The 23,866-nt window shown below is 35.7% G+C and overlaps 1 protein-coding gene across 4 annotated transcripts; it reads right to left on the bottom strand.

Annotated features, from left to right (window-relative positions):
* Positions 1-215: 215 nt before the first annotated feature.
* On the bottom strand, positions 216-23,153 carry LOC120335356 (ATP-binding cassette sub-family C member 4-like). 4 transcript variants are annotated; one of them, XM_078109814.1, is made up of 29 exons: positions 22,774-23,152; positions 21,894-22,004; positions 21,618-21,735; positions 21,244-21,459; positions 20,638-20,727; positions 20,152-20,315; positions 19,804-19,929; positions 18,986-19,124; positions 17,500-17,607; positions 16,766-16,873; positions 15,203-15,307; positions 14,767-14,958; positions 14,303-14,515; positions 13,908-13,976; positions 13,537-13,642; positions 13,300-13,409; positions 12,870-13,045; positions 12,500-12,669; positions 12,232-12,378; positions 12,010-12,089; positions 11,483-11,633; positions 11,039-11,158; positions 10,142-10,359; positions 3,902-4,096; positions 3,267-3,425; positions 2,814-2,903; positions 2,237-2,409; positions 1,070-1,175; positions 216-938 (listed from the first exon to the last, which is right to left on the bottom strand). In XM_078109814.1, exons 1-29 carry the CDS (start codon positions 22,833-22,835, stop codon positions 813-815), a joined length of 3,948 nt encoding a protein of 1,315 aa, XP_077965940.1. In that variant the 5' UTR covers positions 22,836-23,152; the 3' UTR covers positions 216-812. The 4 variants fall into 4 exon arrangements, with proteins under 4 accessions (XP_077965940.1, XP_077965941.1, XP_077965942.1 ...); XM_078109815.1 differs by lacking the exon at positions 21,244-21,459; XM_078109816.1 differs by lacking the exon at positions 1,070-1,175 and having other exon boundaries at positions 810-938.
* Positions 23,154-23,866: the final 713 nt, after the last annotated feature.

The raw sequence follows: 23,866 nt of genomic DNA, 5'->3' as shown, positions 1-23,866 counted from the left end.
TCTAATAGTGCTGTGCAGAATCTGGTTGCCGGATTTAAATCCGGCCGGATTTTCATTTTTTTTTCGCTACCGGATTGGATCTGGGTTTGAAAATCAGACACTGAGCCGGATTCATCCGGATTTGAAAAAATCGAATTATTTTGTATACGTTTTTCATTTTTGCATATACTTGTACGACGAACAAACTCATTGCGGTAAGTAGACTACGAATCAAATATTGTTACATTTTATTTATATGTAATTTAGAATTGGGCGTAACTGTCCCCATTCTAGTGATAATACATGTTCTCGTCGACTAAAAATAGATTGGCTAGTCTAGGTGTTACATCGGTCCTTTAAAAAATGTGCATATGGCATCAGGTGACTTCACGGGGTTTAATAATTGAACGTTATTTTGTGTTTTATTGTGAATGGTTGTGTAGGCGTAAGTGAGTCCGATATTTCTTTACAGAAAAAGAATTTTGTTACAATATTCATTCATTTTGGTGATAAAATTTTATCGAAAGTAAAGTATTTTTTCAAAAAGACCATCACGGTCTCAGTTCTGTTTTCAAAATTGGCACCCTAAAGAGATTAATTGATTGCCATATTTATAATAGTAAAAGTTTCTTTGGTATATATAAACTGACAGCAACTGTTATCAAAAAAATGTAGTTCGACATCCTAAAGTGTTTGAAGAGCTAGTACGATCAATTTCGGATATGTAATTGAATGCGCATATCACGCAAGGTATATATATCCTAGCAAGAATTTATGTTTACAGAGAATGAATGGAAAGCCTGAATAAATACATTGATTTTTGTAATTTTTTTCTATTCGCAATTTGATTCTGCTGTAGACAGACCAGCGTTTTTCACTATGCTTGCAAACAGGCCATTCCTTTTCTGTAAGAGAACATTTGGATTGTCGAACTCCTGGACTTGTCCTTCTTCTAGCACCTATACATAGAAATTAAATTTTTTAAACATTTTTACTGCTGAAAGTGATACTCGAATTTGAACTATTTATGTATTAAATTGTAAAATAGTATAATCGGCGACCGACTTTTCGTCAAATAAAAAAAAATTACCAGAATCTTGTCTGAATCTATTATTGTATTTATTCGGTGAGCAATGGTTATAACAGTACATTGCTTGAACGTTCGTCCTATCGTCTTTTGAATCAGACGATCTGTCCTAAAAGTATGAAACATAGATTCAGCAAGCGAATTAAGAATAACTAGATAGTCGCCTTTTTTGTTTCCGACTAAGGGATTTGTGATTATTGTGCGTAAATATGAATGAAAAATATGTTAATGTATTATGAATGGTGCTTAAAATATTTAATCGCGAACTTCGGTAACCGATATATTTTAGTTACAAATAACTTTACCGATACTGCCAGGACAGATAGTACGCCTTTTTCAGTGAATATTCAGTCGGTAAGTTTGTTAACCGAAATAATTTAGTTACAATTAACTTTACCCATACTGCCATGACAGATAGTACTCCCTCTCCAGCGTACATTCAACACTGATAAAAATTAATGGTTTACATCGTTTTTATGAAATAGAATATTTCGAAATCATATAGGAAATGCCAAGATTTTTGTCAAGTATTGCAAATTCGCCAAATATGTATGTTTAATGCTCAAGAGATGTTGGATGAAATTCACAGATCTAGATATGAGATATTGCCATAATACTAAATTTCTCAATTCATTATAAAATAGTTTTTCTGTCATAAATATTCACATCTCCCCAACATTAAAATATTAAAAGAATATTTTATGCAGAATTATGAGGTGATTGCAGAAATACTACTTATGAATAATTTCAAATGTTTTATGCTGGTACACTGTCTACGGACAATTGAATAGAATGGTTAATCAATTGAATATAAATTAAGGCATATTTAGTGGGTTGTGCAACAATTTTCTTATTTTCGTGCCGGTCGATTAAATTTTTACATATCCAATATAGATTTTCATAATCGATCTCATATAATTGGAACCGGTAATAATTTGTTTTTAGGGGTAAATTAAATAAATCCAAAGTGAAAACTATAGAATGAAAACAAATCTTAAGCACGAATCTTACATGACGTCGAATATGGTAATTGCTGTGCGTTAATTACTACTTGACCAGACATTGTTCATTGTTATTTAACTTTTCTGAGTTTCCATTCGATTTTTATCAGTATCAAAAATAAACCTAATATGCATAATTGCATTTCTGGATATTTACCGACTTATGTACCTGATATCAACATTTGCAGTTGCTTCATCAATCACAAGAATTTTACTTTTTCTCAAAACTGCTCGTGCAAGACAAACAAGTTGTCTTTGTCCAACGCTGAGATTTGATCCTGATTCAGCAAGTTCTGTGTTAAGTTTCAAAGGAAACGATTCAACCAACTCTTTCAACTGAACCTGATATAAAAAGCGAAAAAGATCGTTATCTGATAATTGAATGAACGTTATCTGACAAATGAAATAAACACTCTCTCGATTTTCTGTACCTAATAACGCTAGCCGACCAGCGAAGAAGTTCGTTGCACAATACGTTCTCAACGAACTTCATCTTTACACTTTCTGAAAAGTTTGTCCTCGGCTGCTGTCGTTCTGGCATTTACCAGTCACAACATGGGAGTTATACCAGCAGTTTTTCAATGATAGGACGATTATAACTAATTAGAGATTTGCCAAATGTGCTAAGACCATACATCTAAATAATTAAATATACAATGGCTAAGATTTTTCTATTTACACCTAATTACATCAAGTTAGGAAAATATATTTTTCTATTGTGAATTGTATGTATATTTTAGTGGAACCTGCTCCAATGCGTCCCATAAATCTTCATCCGAGTAATTGTTAAACAGGTCAATGTTTCTTCTCATTGTTCCAGAGAAAAGAATCGGATCCTGTATAATAAAAGATTACTCAGTAAATGTCATAAGATTTAAGCTGCTTTGAATATATCGCCAGTTATTGATTCTTGCCAAGGTCTTAAGGTTATTCTCCGAAACTTTCTATAGCTTTTGTGCGTGGTTTCATGTGCTCTGGGGCAAGTTTTCGACTTCGAGAATTTTGAGTATGAGTAAAAAACTTCAAGTGGGTATGCTTTCTTATATAGCAACATTTAACTTGTAAGTGTTTGCTGTAGTCAAATTTTGTAAGTCTATTTTTAATTTTTTAAGACAAATTACTATATTGGGAGTAAACAGGTAACAAAAATTGACTTTTAGCAGAATTCCCTATAATATTAAAACTGAAGTAATTTAGACCTGTGGAATTATGGATAATGCTTTGCGTAGATCTTGAAGTCCTAAGGATGATATGGGAATTCCATCAATGAATATTTCACCACTTGTTAGTTCCGACAGTCTGAAAAGTGCCGATATAAGAGAACTTTTACCTGCACCAGTTCGTCCGACAATTCCAATCTAAGGTAAATGTGTAAAACTTGTTTCATCTTTGATTTTTATGATATTTAGGATTTTTAAACATTCAGTCTAAACGGCACATTTGAAGTGCAACAAAGAGAACGTAGGTAATTCTGTTTCAATGAAGTTCATTGATTTATTTGCCGGGAGTTTTATTCCTTATCTTCATTGTTTTATGTGCCAAAAAAATACCATATTTCATACATCAAACGCACAAGGGCCCAAACAATCTTATGAAGAATAAAACAAAAGTATCAAATATTTTCATTACAAAAATTGCTTGATATACCGTTACTTTGAGCAAAGTTACACAAATAAGCAAAGATGATTTACTAAATATCTTTTTTTGTATAAAGATTTCAATGGTCGTCAGTTTAGGTAATGATAGAAAATTGAATGCAACTATTTAAATTATTGAATAAACATGGCGTGAATCAATATTATTGTTAAATTAAATATATTTTAAAACAACATACCTTTTCTTTTGGTTGTATTACGAAATCAATGTTTCTTAACACATTTGGTCCGCCATCATAATAAGAAAATGAGACGTTTTCAAACTTGATAGCGCCACATTCTGGCCAGCTGTTTGGTGGCTTTTTAGCTGGATTCTCCAACGCGGCTTCTGGCGGTATGCGATAATATTGCTGAACTCTTTCTACTGATGTCATCTGCAAGACATTTAAATAAAATTAAATAAAAATTCTGAGAGTAAAAGAGTCGTAGTGAAGTAGATAAATAAAAATAAAATAGATGATAGAAAATACAGATTATTTTGAGCGCGTTTAAAGGGCAGTTGGTAACGCTAGCTACGACAAAACATTTCATGGCTCTAAAATAGTTTGGAAGGGATTACACTCACTGAGCGACTCATATTTTTGACTGTTTTTGACTTTTTAGCCTTCTCAGTCACGTAAAAGAAATTTGTATATACAACAGAATATGGCAGAACATTCGTTGAAAATTACTAAGCGTGCAAATATTTTATTATTTCCTCATCGTTTTGCCTTGAACGGAAATACAAGCGAGATTGAATGAGTTTCGGAAAATGAACTCAGGTATGTCGATATCGAATGGCATTTCAAAATTTTAAAAACAATCACCTCAAACCCGACGCCATCAGTAGCTAATGTAGTAGCACATTTTTAAGCCACTCATTATGGGTATTGATTACCAATTGAGATTCCAGCCTACATTTACGAATGCCGTCAATCATATTTTGTCGACGTACGTTTGAATCATCTCATTGGCATACTCGACCAGTATAACACATGGAAGTTGGTTGCAAGATGGTGGAGTTCTTTTTGACGATCTAGTCGTGATTGATGGAGATCAGAAAGTGGGTCAAGGGTGAGAATTTGAGGCAGATAGTGCAGTGGATAGAGGAAAGAAAAGTTGATGGAGATATGGCAATGAGTTGAGGATAAAGAGGTTGAAGCGGGATAGGAAGTTTGGGGGAAATAGGACAGTGGATCGAGGATAGACGGTTGAGTGAGATAGGGCGGTGGGTCGAGGATAAGAAGGTTGAGGGAGAAAGGGCAGTACTTCACTGGCTCTGAAGTCTAAACCCGAGGTCGGTAATCTTTTGTCGTTTGCGTGCCAAAAGTACTCCGTTAAACACTTAAAACTGTCCTCGACCCACTGCCCTATCTCCATGACACACTGCCCGACCTCCCTCAACTTTCCTATCCTCGACCCTTTGCTCTTTCTCCCCAACTTTCACATTCTCGAACCACCGCTTTATCTCCCTCAAACTCTCTCCTTTCGACTTACTGTCCTATCTCCCTCAACCTAGCTATCCTCAGCCCCACTCCCCTATCTGCCACAACTTACTTTAACCTACGGTGCTATACTATTCGGTACCTGACCTAACGGCGCTTTATTCACGACCCGATCGCCACACTGAACTTTACTATCTTGCGACCAACTTCCATGGGTTACACTGGTCGTGTATGCCAATGAGATGATTCAATCGTACGTCGACAAAACATGATTGACAGCATTCGTATATGTAGGCTGGAATCTCAAATATTAAACAATAACCTTAATTGGCAGTTTAAAAATGTTTTACTAATTAGGCTACTGATGATTTTTTGTTGGGAATAACAGATTTCTAAATTTTAACAGGACGTTTTATGCCCTTAAAAATTGGCCATGTCGTCAGACTCGTGACAAATATGATGCTGATCCGAAATAAGCAATAGTGTTCTGGTCCGTATAAAGTATTTTTCTTCAACATTTTATAGTAAAAGCGATGCCAAAGATTACGTACTAACTGCGTCCTTTGCAACTTCATTAAGTTGCAGATAAGATAAGCTCAATTTTGGGACTATGCGCTGAATTAAAGGGAAGTTGGCAGCGCTTGCTACGACAAAACATTTCATGGCTCTAAAATAGTTTGGAAGGGATTACACTCACTAAGCGACTTATATTTTTGACTGTTTTTGACTTTTTAGCCTTCTCAGTCACGTAAAAGAAATTTGTATATACAACAGAATATGGCAGAACATTCGTTGAAAATGACTAAGCGTGCAAATATTTTATTATTTCCTCATCGTTTTGCCTTGAACGGAAATACAAGCGAGATTGAATGAGTTTCGGAAAATGAACTCAGGTATGTCGATATCGAATGGCATTTCAAAATTTTAAAAACAATCACCTCAAACCCGACGCCATCAGTAGCTTATGTAGTAGCACATTTTTAAGCCTCTCATTATGGTTATTGATTACCAATTGAGATTCCAGCCTATATTTACGAATGCCGTCAATCATGTTTTGTCGACGTACGTTTGAATCATCTCATTGGCATACTCGACCAGTATAACACATGGAAGTTGGTTGCAAGATGGTGGAGTTCTTTTTGACGATCTAGTCGTGATTGTAGCGCCGTTAGGTTAGGGGCTGAGTGGTGTAGCGTCGTAGGTCGAAGATAAGTAACTTGATGGAGATCGGAAAGTGGGTCGAGGTTGGAAATTTGAGGCAGATAGTGCAGTGGATAGAGGAAAAAAAAGTCGAGGGAGATATGGCAATGAGTCGGGGATAAAGAGGTTGAAGGGGATAGGAAGTTTGGGGGAAATTGGATAGAGGATAGGACGGTTGAGGGAGATAGAGCGGTGCGTCGAGGATAGGAAGGTTGAGGGAGAAAGGGCAGTAACTTAACTGGCTCTGAAGTCTAAACCCGAGGTCGGCAAACTTTTGTCGTTTGCGTGCCAAAAGTACTCCGTTAAACACTTAGAACTTTCTATCTCCATGACACACTGCCCGACCTCCCTCAACTTTCCTATCCTCGACCCTCTGCTCTTTCTCCTCAAATTTCACATTCTCGAACCACCGCTTTATCTCCCTCAACCTCTCTCCTTTCGACTTACCGTCCTATCTCCCTCAACCTAGCTATCCTCAGACCCACTCCCCTATCTGCCACAACTTACCTATCTTTGACCTACGGTGCTATACTATTCGGTACCTGACCTAACGGCGCTTTATTCACGACCCGATCGCCACACTGAATTTTACTATCTTGTGACCAACTTCCATGGGTCATACTGGTCGTGTATGCCAATGAGATGATTCAATCTTACTTCGACAAAACATGATTGACAGCATTCGTATATGTAGGCTGGAATCTCAAATATTAAACAATAACCTTAATTGGCAGTTTAAAAATGTTTTACTAATTGGGTTACTGATGTTTTTTTTGTTGGGAATGACAGTTTTCTAAATTTTAACAGGCCGTTTTATGCCCTTAATAATTGGCCATGTCGTGAGTCTTGTGACAGATATGATGCTGATCCGAAATAAGCAATAGTGCTCGGGTCGGTATAAAGTATTTTGTTTCAACATTTTACAGTAAAAGCGATGCCAAAGATAACGACGTACTAACTGCGTCCTTTGCAACTTCATTAAGTTGCAGATAAGATAACCCAATTTTGGGACTATACGCTGAATTAAAGGGCAGTTGGTAACGCTAACTACGACAAAACATTTCATGGCTGTAAAATAGTTTGGAAGGGATTACACTCACTGAGCGACTCATATTTTTGACTGTTTTCGACTTTTCAGCCTTCTCAGTCACGTAAAAGAAATTTGTATATACAACAGAATATGGCAGAACATTCGTTAAAAATGACTAAGCGTGCAAATATTTTATTATTTCCTCATGGTTTTGTCTTGAACGGAAATACAAGAGACATTGAATGAGTTTCTGAAAATGAACTCAGGCATGTCAATATCGAATGACCTTTCGAAGTTTTAAAAACAGTCACCTCAAACCCGAGGCCACCAGTAGCTAAATTAGTAGCACATTTTTAAGCCACTCATTATGGTTATTGATTACCAATTGAGATTCCAGCCTGCATTTACGAATGCCGTCAATCATGTTTTGTCGACGTACTATTGAATCATCTCATTGACATACTCGACCAGTATAACACACGGAGGTTGGTCGCAAGATAGTAGAGTTCTTTTTGACGATCTAGTCGTGATTGTAGCGCCGTTAGGTTAGGGGCTGAGTGGTGTAGCGTCGTGGGTCGAAGATAAGTAAGTTGATGGATGTCCGACAGTGGGTCGAGGGTGGGAAGTTTGAGGCAGATAGTGCAGTGGATGAAGGAAAGAAAAGTTGAAGGAGATATGGCAATGAGTCGAGGATAAAGAGGTTGAAGGGGATGGGAAATAAGACAGTCTGTCGAGGATAGGACGGTTGAGGGAGATAGGGCGGTGGGTCGAGGATAGGAAGGTTGAGGGAGGTGGAGCAGTTGGGCGAGGGAGACAGGGCAGAGGATCGAGAATAGGGAAGGGCAGTGTGGGTGGCGGATTTGTGATGGGATGACTGTTTAACTTTACTGGCTCTGACGTCTAAACCAGAGGTCGGCAAACTTTTGTCGTTTGCGGGCCAAAATGACTCCGTTAAAGACACTTAAAACCGTCCTCGACCCACTGCCCTACCTCCATCTACTTACTTACCTATCTATACTCGACCTACTGCCCGACCCCCTTCAACTTTCCTATCCTCGACCCACTGCCCTGGCTCCCTCAAACATCCTATCCTCGGCCCACTACGCCACTTACCTATCCTCGACCCACTGCTCTATCTCCCCAACTTTCACATCCTCGAACCACCGCTTTATCCCCCTCAACCTACCAATCCTCGGACCCACTGCCTTATCTGCCACAACTTACCTATCTTTAACCTACGGTGCCATAATATTCGATACCTGACCTAACGGTGCTTTATTCACGACCCGATCGCCACACTGAACTTTACTATCTTGCGACCAACTTCCATGGGTTATACTGATCGTGTATGCCAATGAGATGATTCAATCGTACGTCGACAAAACATGATTGACAGCATTCGTATATGTAGGCTGGAATCTCAAATATTAAACAATAACCTTAAAGGGCAGTTTAAAAATGTTTTACTTATTGTGCTACTGATGGTTTTTTGTTGGGAATAACAGATTTCTAAATTTTAACAGGACGTTTTATGCCCTTAATAATTGGCCATGTCGTCAGTCTCGCGACAAATATGATGCTGATCCGAAATAAGCAATAGTGTTCTGGTCCGTATAAAGTATTTTTCTTCAACATTTTATAGTAAAAGCGATGCCAAAGATTACGTACTAACTGCGTCCTTTGCAACTTCATTAAGTTGCAGATAAGATAAGCTCAATTTTGGGACTATGCGCTGAATTAAAGGGAAGTTGGCAACGCTAGCTACGACAAAACATTTCATGGCTCTAAAATAGTTTGGAAGGGATTACACTCACTGAGCGACTCATATTTTTGACTGTTTTTGACTTTTCAGTCTCCTCAGCCACGTAAAAGAAATTTGTATATACAACAGAATATGGCAGAACATTCGTTGAAAATGAGTACGCGTGCAAATATTTTATTATTTCCTCATCGTTTTGCCTTGAACGGAAACAAAAGCGACATTGAATGAGTTTCGGAAAATGAACTCGGGTATGTCGATATCGTATGGCATTTCAAAATTTTAAAAACAATCACCTCAAACCCGACGCCATCAGTAGCTTATGTAGTAGCACATTTTTAAGCCACTCATTATGGTTATTGATTACCAATTGAGATTCCAGCCTACATTTACGAATGCCGTCAATCATATTTTGTCGACGTACGTTTGAATCATCTCATTGGCATACTCGACCAGTATAACACATGGAGTTTGGAAGGGATTACACTCACTGAGCGACTTATATTTTGACTGTTTTTGACTTTTCAGTCTTCTCAGTCGCGTAAAAGAAATTTGTATATACAACAGAATATGGCAGAACATTCGTTGAAAATGACTATGCGTGCAAATATTTTATTATTTCCTCATCGTTTTGCCTTGAACGGAAATACAAGCGACATTGAATGAGTTTCGGAAAATGAACTCAGGTTTGCGATATCGAATGGCATTTCAAAATTTTAAAAACAATCACCTCAAACCCGACGCCATCAGTAGCTTATGTAGTAGCACGTTTTTAATTGATATAACTCGAGAATGCTGCGCAGAGGCAACTTCGAGAAAATTTATCCGTTTATATTGTATTCACAATATTACATATATATATCAAACAGTTTTAATTTTATTCTAGCAGTCTATCTGAAAAAATACTTGAAATTGCCAAGCGGAAAATGAAAAGCTCAAGAAAGATGTGAAATGTGTAACGAAAAAAACTCTTCGTTAACTTTTATAACTACGGGTTTCTACTTACTAAATTTTCGACTTCTGCACTTTGACGAACTCCCCATTGGAACATACCGATGAGGGATGCTGTGTAAGTTAAGACTAATCCAATTTCACTCGCATTAAGATTCAATAATGAAGCGCTAATTACGGAGAAAAATGTAACGGCTGATATGAACGTAGCAGCTATCAAATCGAGTCGTAATCCAAACCATCTTGTTCCAACAAAAAATAGAAACCATGATGCTGCAAAAAGAAAGGATAAATTTAACTTACGCCACATTATAACGACAACGACCAACTGCATTGACTCGTGTGATGCACTAAAAGTAAAATGGGAGAATCAGTTGAGAGTCTCGAAGTTGAATCTCGAAGCTTTAATTCCCGAAACACAGAATGACCAACGTTTTCTATATTTATTGCATATGATGTCAGTATCGTATCCACGACAACAAGAAGATGCAACAACTCATGCATTATATTAACAGTAAAATGAGAGAATCATCTAAGTGGAGTCTCGAAGTTTCAATTCACGAAACACGGGAAGGTTATACCGAACTTGGAATATCGAATTTCAAAATACATACGAGTCCAGCAAGATCATTTCGCTTCATTTTATTTCTTACATGAATAAAAAATTGATTTTAAATTCTATTTTGTTTTGGTCAGTCATCAAATTAGATATAAATTTATTCTCTTAAATGTATTGTGAATGTTTTAGACATAATTATATAACAATTTATTGTACTAGAGTTTATAAAACTTACAAAAAGTTTATGCAAAATTTATAAAAAACAATTCTTTTTATCTTTACCATGGAATATTGCTTCAATTTCAATTTAATGTAAAATAACACTTTTACATCTCCACAAACAATCGAATAACATGTCGGTAATATTGAATACCATTATAATATAAAAAATACCAGTGTGTAAATCTTGATATTCGTGAAATTTATCTTCGAATTGTTGTTGAACACCGAAAGCACGAACCGTGAGTAAACCTTGTAAAGTTGATGATAGCAAGCTGAAGACTGGACTCCTGCCTGGATAAAATTACATAACAAACAAATAAGAAGACTGCTGATTGGGCTATTTTAGTCAAAATAATGAATGATACTATTTGTAGATCGCCAAGTCATCGTTTCAAAAATTCAGCATGAGAATTTTGTTTCAAAAATTTAGCATGAGATTTACTCTTTGCTAGGAACTGCAATGACACAATATAGAAGCCATATGGACAATTCAGGCATTTCAACAACTGGTTGCCTGTTTGGTGCTGGTATCCCAGATAGTATTTTGTCTATCACAGTGTGTATTTTTGATTTTTAAAATTGGGTAATAGTTTGAAAGATTCAATGCTTCCTTACAAGTTCCTTCTAGTCTTTTTATATCTCTCGAAGTACGCAAGTAATAGTTTCTCAGCCATAGAAAATAAATGACCAATGGAATAGTCACAAGGATCACAAAATAGTTGACGACAGATGTGAGGATTACAACACTGACGATCACGCCAAGAATCTGCAAATTAATAAACGACAAAATAAAGCAGCAGAAGTTTACAATTCTTGAAACGTGAACATCCACGTCCTGATCCGATCTGTTATACAAAAGGATCAATATCTTCTATAATTACTGTAATAACTGTGTTACTGCAAATGTCAAATAGAAGTCTTATTCTCCAAGACTACGTTTCCTACGTCGAAATTCAATTCGTTCAGTCTATTTATTAAGTACGGAATATGGCAAATGCAAAATTTATTAAGCATTGGGGATATGTCAATTAATGTAGTAATTGCTCACAATCAGTCAATGTCAGGGATGAGCACTCTGAACACAAATCAGGTTATTGTGGTGAAAGAAAAGTCGACTTGAAATTTAATAATTCTCCTCTCACCCACAGACAGTCACTGAATGCGATTGGCAAAATCTCGTCTATCTGTCCCATGTCTTTGGAAAATCTGTTCAGTATTCTTCCTAAATAAGCAATAAACTAACGCATTACGATTGTAGATCCATGTGATATACCGCGCATATTAGAATTGATTAACAATATCATAAAAATCAATTATATCCAACATAATCGCCATATATATATATGAAAATATTGCCAGTTCACCTGCTGGATTTGTATCAAAAAATCTGATCGGAGCTCGTAGGATTGCTTCAAACATCTTCTTATGCATTTGAATACCAGAGGTTACGCAAATATAAAAATGTAAATTTGCACGAAGCAACACAATCAAAAACACCATCGTAGATAGAACTAAGAACAAACAATAGAGAATGTGATCTATTATTCGTGAGTATTTTTCGAATATTGAATTTTTTTCCCCTTCACTGAATCAAGATATTCACCTGCCCATGACAATGATGTTCTAGATTACCTGCATATATCTTCATGTAATAGCTGGAATCAAACGTGTTTGTATTGTTAACACTTGTAAACGAGGTAGTGGAATTAAAAACCTCAGACGGTTCATTTTGTCCCGATCCAGAAGAAAAATCTCGATCATTTGATGACAAATTTGACAGATGGTTTTCATATGATGTTGTCCTGTTGATGTATTGGAATATTAACATACAAACAAGGTTTTTATGAAGAAAGTGTTTGGTTGCATAATAGCTTCTTACGATTTGGAAACAGGCAAAAAATGTAGCATTTGGAATTTACACGCGTCACGCCAAACTCTCGTGTACTTGTCTTCAACTGACCGAGCTAAAGTAAACAATTTACCGAGTATTAAGTAGACTCACCATTTAGATAACCACCAGTCATTCATAATATATAGCACGTGACTTGCTATAACAATAATAAAAAATAAGAGAAGCAAGAATGCGTTTGCCGCAACTCTGAAATATTCGAGATAAACTTTTCCTCCAATACTTCCTTGTTCTCTTATTTCTTCTGCAACAATCTTTGCTGCATGTCCCTATATTGAGGTTCAATATTTTAATTTTATAAATTTTCTATAGAAGTTTATTTCATTTATAGAACCGTACTTATTCTATATGAAAAGAGCCTTTATGAACTTCCTTTGTCTACAAGCCAGGAATTACAAACGAATTATTAAAAAAATTATCCGGGCCAGCAGAATATTGGCTAGTACAAGGAAAACGTTACTAGCTGGTGCTGCTAAAAGATTTACAGCAATTTACATATTAAAAATTATTAGATGATTTTAACCTCTATCTCTGTGTCTTCGATCGATAGATCTGGAACTATAGATGTTTGTGGCGAGTCATTTGAATTTGCTCTCAAGCTGAGGGGGAATCCATGAACGGTTTGCCGTGTTTCTGAAAAGTTAAAGATAAACAAATGACGCCATTTTCGTGAAAATAGTTACTATATTTCAATATTATTTCAAAATAGTTTGTATTATTCCTGATACTTAATCCCATATAAGTATGCAAAGAAAATAACCACAGCAGACTGATTCGTTGTCGTCTTCTTTTTTCCTGAGCAAAGCAGCAAAATCAACTCCACTATCCTGAAGTTCGGCATAAGTTCCGCGACCATATTCTCTTCCCTGAATGATGAATGCAGATTAGACAAGATCACCGGATGGATTGACTTGTTTTACCTGTATTAAATACTTCATTGATAACAATATTTCTTCTCCACTAATAGACTTTTAAAAGTAGCAGTGAGAATTGCAGGGAAGAATTGCAGAGAACTTTCACGGGTGACCTGTTATTGAATCATTGTCTACCCGTTCAATGAGAACGATTTTTTCTAACTCGAAGTATATGATAAAAAATCGTGTTAAAATGAACGATATGAAAGCATAAAACCTCTTTGAAAATAAGAATCTCATCCACGCTCTTCAATAGCTGCAGTTGATGAGTAACGAGTATTCGCGCCTAAGTAAGAATAATATTAGTTAAGGTGTTGTAGTGTGAGGTGTTGTATACAGTCAAAAATTTGAATACACCAGCATAGAAACTTCATTTATCATTCGGATCCTATTCAGAAAATTTATTGAAATCCATAAAATTTTGTAGGGTATGAGTAATCTTATCTTTGGTTACCTTTAGGGCATATTCTACTTGTAATCAGCATACTTATAAATGATTTCATTTTTTTTTATCCTTTCTGAGTTACTATTATTTGGTCGTTTGAGTTCAGCTATATGGAATAGCGCTCGCGATGATTAGTTGTACTATTATTCTTCAAAATTGACTCTTACTTTATTTTTCATTATTCCACAAATGCAGTTTTCGAATATATGGCTTGCCACAGTGATATCTACTGCACTCAGTGGATCGTCCAATAAACATATATCTACATTCCTTCTGTACGCAGCTCGTGCCAAGCTCACTCTTGCTTTTTGGCCGCCGCTCAATGTAACACCCCTCTCGCCTATGAGTGTCATGTCTCCATCAATCAGCAGATTGAGATCCTGAGATCAGTATTCATGTTCAGCATTTTTCAAAAGACCAAAATTATTATATCAGAGTGGAGTGGATAAAAATGTATCTTTCAGAAAAAAAGTCGTGTGAAAACGAGATGTATAAGATGATTTACTTAGTAAATCAATACGGAAGCATCATTGTTCATTGAAAATGTTTATTTCGTGAGAAAATCTGATTGAATTTTGTTTTTAACTGCTAAACGACTTTTGCGGTAACACTATGCAATATTCATTCGTACCTTATTCAGACAGCATGCGTGGATTACTTCGTGGTAACGTTCTTGGTCGAATTCCTCGCCAAATAAAATATTTTCTCGTACAGTACCGGAGAAAATCCAAGGAACTTGATTGGAGTAAACAACATTTCCCTGAACTATAGCCTTCCCGTTAGTCGCAGGTAATTCACCGAGAATTGCGCTCAAGAGCGAGGACTGAATGAAACATTTTGTTAGTTTACAGGCTTCGTTGATTTTACAAAAACTTCATTCGTGTTGTGGTAGTTTTTAGTTTTAGTTTTTTCAAATGTGGCATCGAGTCCATGTACGTATACAAACATCTTTGTTAGTGACTTGCGATTTAGGTTTATTGGAAGATTATGATCAATAGAAAATGCTTTCTGTTCATACTTCAACTATTCGTTCCGTAAGAAGAGTGTAATAATTTTTGTTGCGTTACCTTTCCTGAGCCAACCGGTCCAATAACTGCAACCAACTTTCCTGCGTCTACTCGAACATTTACACAATTCAATGTGATATCGGATCTCTCTTTAGCGTCATCGTTCTGAAAAAAGTTGCAAATTTAGAACTTTTTTTTTTTCCTCATCAATTTTTTTTTCTGATGTTAAAGGAGTCAACAAAGTGAACATTGCCGAATTTGATTCACAAATCATATTCATTTCAAAATTATATTCAATTGCATTATACTTTATCGCAATACGTCATTGTATTCTTACAACTAGTTTAATTGATTCAATTACAGTAGTAGGTTACTTTTGATTTAACGCGAAAATTTTCTCTGTTTCAATGCACTTTTGATGTGATATGATATATGAATTAAAAATAATACACGTTATTCGTTAACTTTCTTCAACACAATAGAGCAGGGGTGTGCAACCTATAATACAAGAGGCCAGATACAAATAACTTGGTGAAACCGCGGGTTATCTCAGTTGAGATGTTATCGATAAAAAATTTAAATACATTCCTAAATACTTTGCTGTCAAACCTGTCTCATTTTGACTAGATTTAGAAGAAATCGACTGATACGATGAAACAAAAACTCATTTAGCTTCTGTATCTCTCCATGGCTAAATTCTTTAAACTGCTTTCCAATTGCCTAACCTTCAACCGCCCGTTCTGACTAATTTATTGGCGTCGCCTATGCACTTTTCTTCAAATTGCTTGCTGCTCAGCAAGTGACAGCCTTGTGAATCGCGTTGTTCGCTCGCGCAAAGTTGTTAGAGCAATGTGATGCCGTAGGAATAGATGCTAAATTGGTGGACCCAGGTATAAACTTTGAAACGTAAATGAATTTGAATTGCTTGCACGAACCAGACTGGCATTTCTCCGAGGACCGCACAATTTTTCCTTGCGGGTCGCATTGGGCTCGCGTGCCGCGGGTTGTACACGCCTGCACTAAATCGCTCGCAAACTTAAGAGGCCGAACTAGCAGTTCGGCCTGTACCTGTAGCAGGTGTTAAAGGTAAAATAGTCTAAATTCGGTATTCGCATACATATGAAAATTTTTGTTGGTATAGATATACTACAGTCCAGGGGTCGGCAACCTTCTGTCGCTCGCGGGCCAAAATTAAGGGTTGCAAGTCGTTTGCGAGAAGCACATATTTTTGAAAAGTCAAAAACCGAACGAATGATACTTTTCATAATAAAAATCAAGCAGTGATACATCTCTCGAATAAAATATAGATTTATTTTCTCGTTGCATCGCATCTCAAAAAATTTCATTCGAATATTTTCGGCACCATTGAACCCTTTGCTCTCAGCATCATTTGTCTAATTATCATTGAATTATATTACTACGTGAGCCGGATCCGGCCCGCAGTTCCAACCAATTTATATTTATTTTAATGTGATCAGCAACTGTTTTCACTGGAAGACAGCTCAGGTATACACGCGGACTGGTACCGAGAACATGTTACAGTATTAGTGAATCTGTCAACTCAATGCAGCAAAACCGGCAATAACATCAGTCGGCCTATAAATCCTTTATTTGTATTCTTACCAATTCCCATTTACCAGTGAAGTTTTCAAGTTCTACGTAAACTTCTTGGTTGGAGTTTGATTTTAAATCATTCCGAATATCAGAAAATTCCTCCATTAGCAGATATTTCTGACAAAAGTGTTTTGATGTTATTTCAAAAACAAATCATGAAATATTCCAGTGCAGTAATAATTAATACCTTACAATAGCAATTCAGCAACTGGTATTACCTAAAAAGAATTTCAATGATAATTTCCGTATGAAATAATTTTATAACATATGCCCCAATTAAGTCACGCCGATCTTTTACACGGCATTGCCCTTACACCGATGCGTAACGTGCTCTATCTAGCGATGTATGCAAGACCCAAACAAGACGGTTACATGCAATGACAGGTTTTTAGATGAGCATGCAATGTAGAAATAGTACAATGTAACGTGTAAAATAAAGACGCTATTCAACAACTCAGTAATAAATCATTAATTAACAGGGCTAATAGGATATTTTTAGACCACGCCCGATTCTCTATGGACATGTTTTTGAAGAAACGAATTACCACTGAGAAATTCTTCGCGGAACGGGAGAACATAATTATGGGTGTACACCATGAATAAATTGTTGATAATAGTATGAAGATATTGGCAACGAGTACATAACCGTACAGAAAAAGATGGATATCAAAAATTGATTTAACAAGAAAAGTGCATGCCTGGCGTTTACCAGGATATTGGCATATGACCCAATGTAAACATACCTGTATTCTCTTCATTGATACGTTAGATGTTGAAATATATTCAATTGCTTGCGCGAAAAAAGTAGTAGGAAGTTTCAAAGATATACTGAGTCCCATTATTATGAATATCTGAAGTGAAAAAAGGTATATATCTTGAATAAAACAAAATTTACTTGGGTTAAAAGAACTGCAAATAAAAGTCAAAATATATAAATATCTTTTTATATACAGGATCGCCCAAAAGTAGGTATACAGTTATTTTATTTATTTTTTAGTACCTTCCAAGCAGCTAGAAAACTAATGTAAAATTCACACTAGATATATTATCTACAAAAATAAGCAATTTTTGTAGTACTTAACAATTAACATAAAGTAAACTGCAAGTAGCTTCAAAGCATATATAAAATAGTTTAATAACTGTATGCCTACTTTTGGGCCACCCTGTATATAGCTAAATTTAGAACAAAAACAACACTTGGTCCAATTGAAGTAAATGTTGTCGGAAGTATAGCGTGAAACTTTGCAGCTACTGTTGTTGTAACGTAGTAAAGAATTGTTTGCGGGGAACGAAATTGGGAAAGAAGTGAGAAAAATGCTATTCCAGCCCAAACAAACAAAGTTCGCTATAATATGCATAAAATAGGCTACGCAAGAAAACATTTCATTTGACAAATCTGAGGCGAGTGTTGAACCAGATATAAAATTACCAGTTGTTGGAAAGAGCATCCCATCGATTTGTCCAAATAAAGTACGGATTCATTCAATCAAAAAATTATTTGGAACTTTCACAGGCGTAGTGTTTAGGAACAGGAAAGAACGTTAAAACGTCATTACCAACGTTATTTCCACGGGGGACTAACTGGTTTTCTAAAAGCTCCGTCAATGATTCCAGTATCGGATAACCCACTCAAATTATATTTATAAGAACTTCCAACGGCCATGGTCCTTGGGCGACACGGTCGGCATTGTAAAAAAAGTTCAATCCGAGTTTTTGAGTTCAAAATATGGGAACCCCAGAAAGACTTGCAAAATGTGACCGCATGGTACTGCAGCGATATATACTCGTACGTTGCAAGACTTAGCTATTAGCACTAGTGGGTGCCTCCAGCCCATGTTAAAACTGTTCTTCAATTATTTCTGAGATTGTCGATTTACATTGCGTATAGAACGTAATAATGTAATAATTTGTTTTAATTAGCTCATCTTTATGTAATTGTAATAGAACATTTAAACAAAACAAAAAAACAGAAGCAAAATTTCTTTAAGTTTCAATAGTAGGGAGAAATTCGTAACGCTTCTGATGAGTTCCATATGTTCTTAACTAAAATTTGCACGATTTTAACGAAGAGCGGTGTGAAAATGACGTCTTATCTATTGATATATACAACAATAATTGATACTGATTTTAAACTATAGTTTAGTTGTTGGCGAAGTTGAGAAATATTCAATGTTCAAAAAAATATTTGGATTAGTCCATGAGATAAAACGTTGGTTTATATAAACATACCTCCGACGCTGTTATTGAACCTCCCAATGCGACATACACCAATAACGTAACAAAAGTCAGTATTTTATCTTGGCATGCATAGAAGCAGAAATTAAAAGCTTTCAATGAAGACGATAAAAGAATTTTCTCAACTTCCTTCCTACAGAAAGATAATTGCATAATAAACATTATGTTTGATTTCAAATCGAAAAACGAACAAACTTTGTACGTGGTGCTATAATATCCATTAAAATTGTAGCACAGTTCCTAGAATAGAAATTCACGTACGTGGTATATGTAACATAATGGCCGCCTGCATGGTCTATTTTGGGGGTGCACAGCCTTTTTGCTATTGGCGGCCACATTGCATTTATTTCTATTCAATACGGCCTCAAGGGGGTTGAAGAGCGCGCTCAATGCGCGCGATTTTTTGCTTTTATGACGTCATAACCACGTATTTGACCCATGCGAGGTGCAGTCTGCCCAATTATGAAGTATGTAGGACTACTTGGAAGTATAATATTCGCATTTTGAACGTTTTTTCTTTTTGGTGGACCTATTCTTGAGCAGATATATTGCAGCAAGTTGCATAATGGTTGCACAATTTTGAAAAAAATCGAAAGTCGGGGAGGAGGGAGGGGCGGTCGCCCCCATTTTCTTGTCCCCAAAAGTATAATAAACTGTCAAATATTTTAATGAATTAATTCCATAAAAGTTTGCAAAGCATAGCCGCCAAATCCTATATTTTGAACTTTTTTTGTTTATAGGATTTTGTATTTGGACGGCGGCATTATTTTTTGCAGCAGGTTGCATAATGGTTGCAAAACAACATGAATTACCTCCTAGTGTTCAAAACAAGTTTTGCAAATGGTTTTTCCCAAGCATACATTTTTATAATTCTCATTCCAGTTATCACTTCGTTCATCAGCCGTATGCGTTCATCCGTAAGTACAGCTGTCATGCTTCTGTATTTCAAAAAGTAGCTGTTATATTGAAGTGCTATATCACAACATTGTATGGATGAAGCGGTAAATTTGTTTGAACATATCACAAAGAATGAACAAATAGTAGAAAATTAGTAGAAATTTTTCACTATTTAGTGAATAAAAAAAAAAGTAGGTGGAAAAATCTGGTAAATTTTATGAAGTACCAATTTTTTTCTGTGATAGATGTTTAGTGATAGTTACCTGATTTTTCCGAATGCCCGTCCGCTGAATGTTTGTAAAAACATGATCAAAATCAAGACTCCCATTCCAGACAATACAGCAATTCCAATTTCTTGCCAGAGTATAATTCCAACAATTAAAAATTGCAAGGGTCCGACCCAGAGATAATGCAGAAAGCCAGGGAGCTAATTAAAAAAGAATATACATGTGTAATATGTACAAACCACTTTTCACACAAAAAGTTGCTAGTCATTAAACGATATGGGTCATCTTTATATGAAGCGTGTCGATATGGAGTTGAAAAAAAGCAGTTGGAGTCAGTATCTTTGCTGAAGTTTTTCAAAAGACGTCAGTTTTTGTTTTGTTACAAAGCTACATTTCATACATTCATTTTATTTATTTTACATTTTATTTCTATTGAAAGTCATTAATATGATGAAAATTCAGTTATATATATATATATTCAAAAATTCAGATATGATAGATGATTGTTTGACATATACTCACCAAATCAAATCGAAGAACATCTGTGGCTCCAAGATTGATTATTTGACCTGTCGTGGTATCATTTAATGATTTCTGACTCAAACGGAGGGTCTGCAAAACGAACCCTTCAGATTCAATAAATTGATACCAGAGAGGTTTGCAATTATGAAAATGAATATCCGACAAGAATGTCGGAGAAAAAAAATCTATTCTCACACATTCTCACAATAGCATACTCCCGAATGTGAGGTCAGCCAGTAATAATACCCTTTATTTATACGTGTTAGTGTTCCATTTAAATTTAAAGTAGAAAACATATCTATGAATAGACTTTGTACAAAAATGTATTACTACAAATAGGGGAAAAACAAGCCAATTCTTAGGAGAAGGTAATTGAACCATCAAAGGACTCCGATGATAGTTTTAAGAAATAAAGTACAAGTAGGAGCTGTTATTGATAATAAAATAGCCTCGATTAAAGCGGACAATACTATTCGTCAATTGAATGAAGGTTTTAAATTTTCGATGATTTAACATGTTATTAATAAATACATTTGTACCTGGTATACAATATTGAAGATAGTTAGGATACTTTACAAAATTATCGATTATATGAAAGTATCCTACCTTTTTATACATTAAAGCGCAGGTTGATGCACGCATACGCCATCCAATTCTATGCGCTATGTAATGATATTGATGATGAAAAAATGGCAATAATATTGTAAAGACACTTATTCCAGCGGCATAAGCATATGCATGCCAAACTGGAGTAACCGTTTGATTCTCGAAGTATTTTACGAGATATGCTATCAAGACTGGTACTGCTGTTCGAAGGCATTCCTAGAACAAATGAGTTGGTTTACATTTTTTTAAAACTTGATTATTTTAAAGTTGTATGTGTAACTTAGAAAACGATCTACACGCTTTAAAAAGATTTAATCTGCTTATGATCTTTTGTAAATATACAATAATAACTCTCAACTTTATTCACTACTCACTTCTATAAGAGCTAAAACACCACATAACACAAATCCTCTTCTATATGTCATTGCTACTGCTCGAATTAAACTCGGTTCAGTTGCTTTCTCAGATCTTTGAATTTCTTTCTCCCAATTTCTGAATAAAATTGACAGATGCAGTATTTTTATTGTGGCTTTGCAATATACAATCATGCTTGGTATTCCCCCGACTTTGTGTTTACACTACCACTTGCCCATCATCTGAGACATTGATATTGTACAAGAAATAAACTACTTTATTTTGTGCAAACGTACCTTTCCAAATCCCTTGTAATTTCTGCCGACATATTGGAAGCATCAAGTTCAAACATATCAGACTCTTGTAACACCCGCTTGGATCCTTCAGCAAACAAGTCGTTCAACCACCTGATTGAATGTTGATGCTATTACATTTAGCCATTGTATGGTTTTACTAATTTTTGTGCATATTTTGAATTAAATTTTGACACCACAAATGCAATTAATTAACATTCACATATTATATATCTTTTATTCTAATACCAAAAAATATAAAATTGTTATTAAAGAACCTCTGCAATATGACTAAATAGACTAATCCTTAGGAATGCGCTCGCCACCGCGCACCTCTGTTATGTGCGATAGGATTGCTGAACTCCTGCTGCCATAGGGTGGTTCACCTAACCGCTGGTCGGTTACGGCTTCCTCTACCACCAAGTCGGTGATCCGCAAATAAATAACTGGCTAACTTATTTCATACCCGACATGGACTGGTAACCGGACGAAAGGCCGTGGTTCGCCATATGATTAAGCCGTATTATCGACTTTCCTCTCCCCCGGGATAAATATATAAATCCTATTCCATCTAATGACTATGGATATTTATACAACGCTTGGAAAATAGTCGTATAAATATATTCATTTATTAATTGAAAGAACTCATTTTTATGAATATATATATATTCATCAGTCTCAAAAATTAGTAATTTTTTAGTAGTAATTTCATAGTAATAATTAAAGCGTAAACCGTAAGTGTTGAAGAAAATATTTATGACTATGCTTGAAAAAATGTCTCATAAGAATATTTATTCAACGTCTAATTGAACGCTAATCTCAAAGATTTATAATTTTTCATATCGTAAACCGTAAAAGCTAAAAAAAAAAATATTCTACTTACCAATAGGATAGGTAGGAAAATATATTTGCCCGAGACATTGGATTTGGTCGTAATTTCTTCATTTCTACAAAACATATACGCCTCAAGATTGCTAAAGAATTTTACATTCTTTCAACCGATAACTGCAAGATATTGATTCAGAAGTTATTCTGTCGCCACAAAAACCCAATGTCTACTAAATGACGTTTGTTGCACCACAACATTGAATACTTGACCTTCAAATCTCGTTTGGTTTGAAATTGAAAATCACAAGTCTGCAAACTGCCGCAACAATCATCCAGACAAGGCCACACATCCATAGATTCAACGTCGCGTTTATTCATATGAATATTCATTGAAATCGGTATGGTACAATAGGCTTGCTAGCTTATGATCGTAGTCTGTGCAAGTTGTATTTTAGGTTGCCACAGACTTTTATGTCATTTGGACCATAACGAAACTTCGTGTACTCTCGCTCACTGGATTCGACGGCGTGCTTTTCGCACTTGTTTCTTTCGCTTCTTGCGCTCGTCGTGTGCGATCACGCGCAGCATCGAGCTTCAATTTAGTTGTGACAAAGTGTTTTAAGGTCCCCTAAACTCTCTCCTAACGTTCTTTTTTGGGTACTCTCGTAGTGTGTGTACCAGGTTAGGGTTAGGCTATAGTTTTATTCCGATTTGTCTTATTTTAGTTCTATTACGAGTTCGGCGACTGTCTGTGTTAGCCAAGTGAATATACCCCCTGTTCATATTTTCAGTCCCTTTACACAACTTGATGTAATAGGCGAACAAAATTAGTTCCCTCCATATTGGTCACACACTTCTGTAGCGCCATTTTTTTGTTCATAGCTTACGCATTATTACCATGTAATTTAGTCTATCGTTTCCCGCTAGTTTTTAATAATCTGCTGCTGCATCCCTTTTTTCCACCCTAATTCGTGAAAATAGATAGCTAAATTATTGGAGACTGAGCTAATCTCAAAGATTTATAAGTTTTCATATCGTAAGGACGTAAACCCTAAATATTGAATTACTTACCAATATGATAGGTAAAAACATTGGATTTGGTAGTAATTTCTTCATTTCTACAAAACCTATACGCCCTTCAGATTGCT

Source organism: Styela clava, chromosome 2, assembly GCF_964204865.1.
Source record: "Styela clava chromosome 2, kaStyClav1.hap1.2, whole genome shotgun sequence".
NCBI lineage: Eukaryota > Metazoa > Chordata > Ascidiacea > Stolidobranchia > Styelidae > Styela > Styela clava.
The sequence above is the reverse complement of the archived record's forward strand: the minus strand, read 5'-3'. Positions and strand labels throughout refer to the sequence as shown.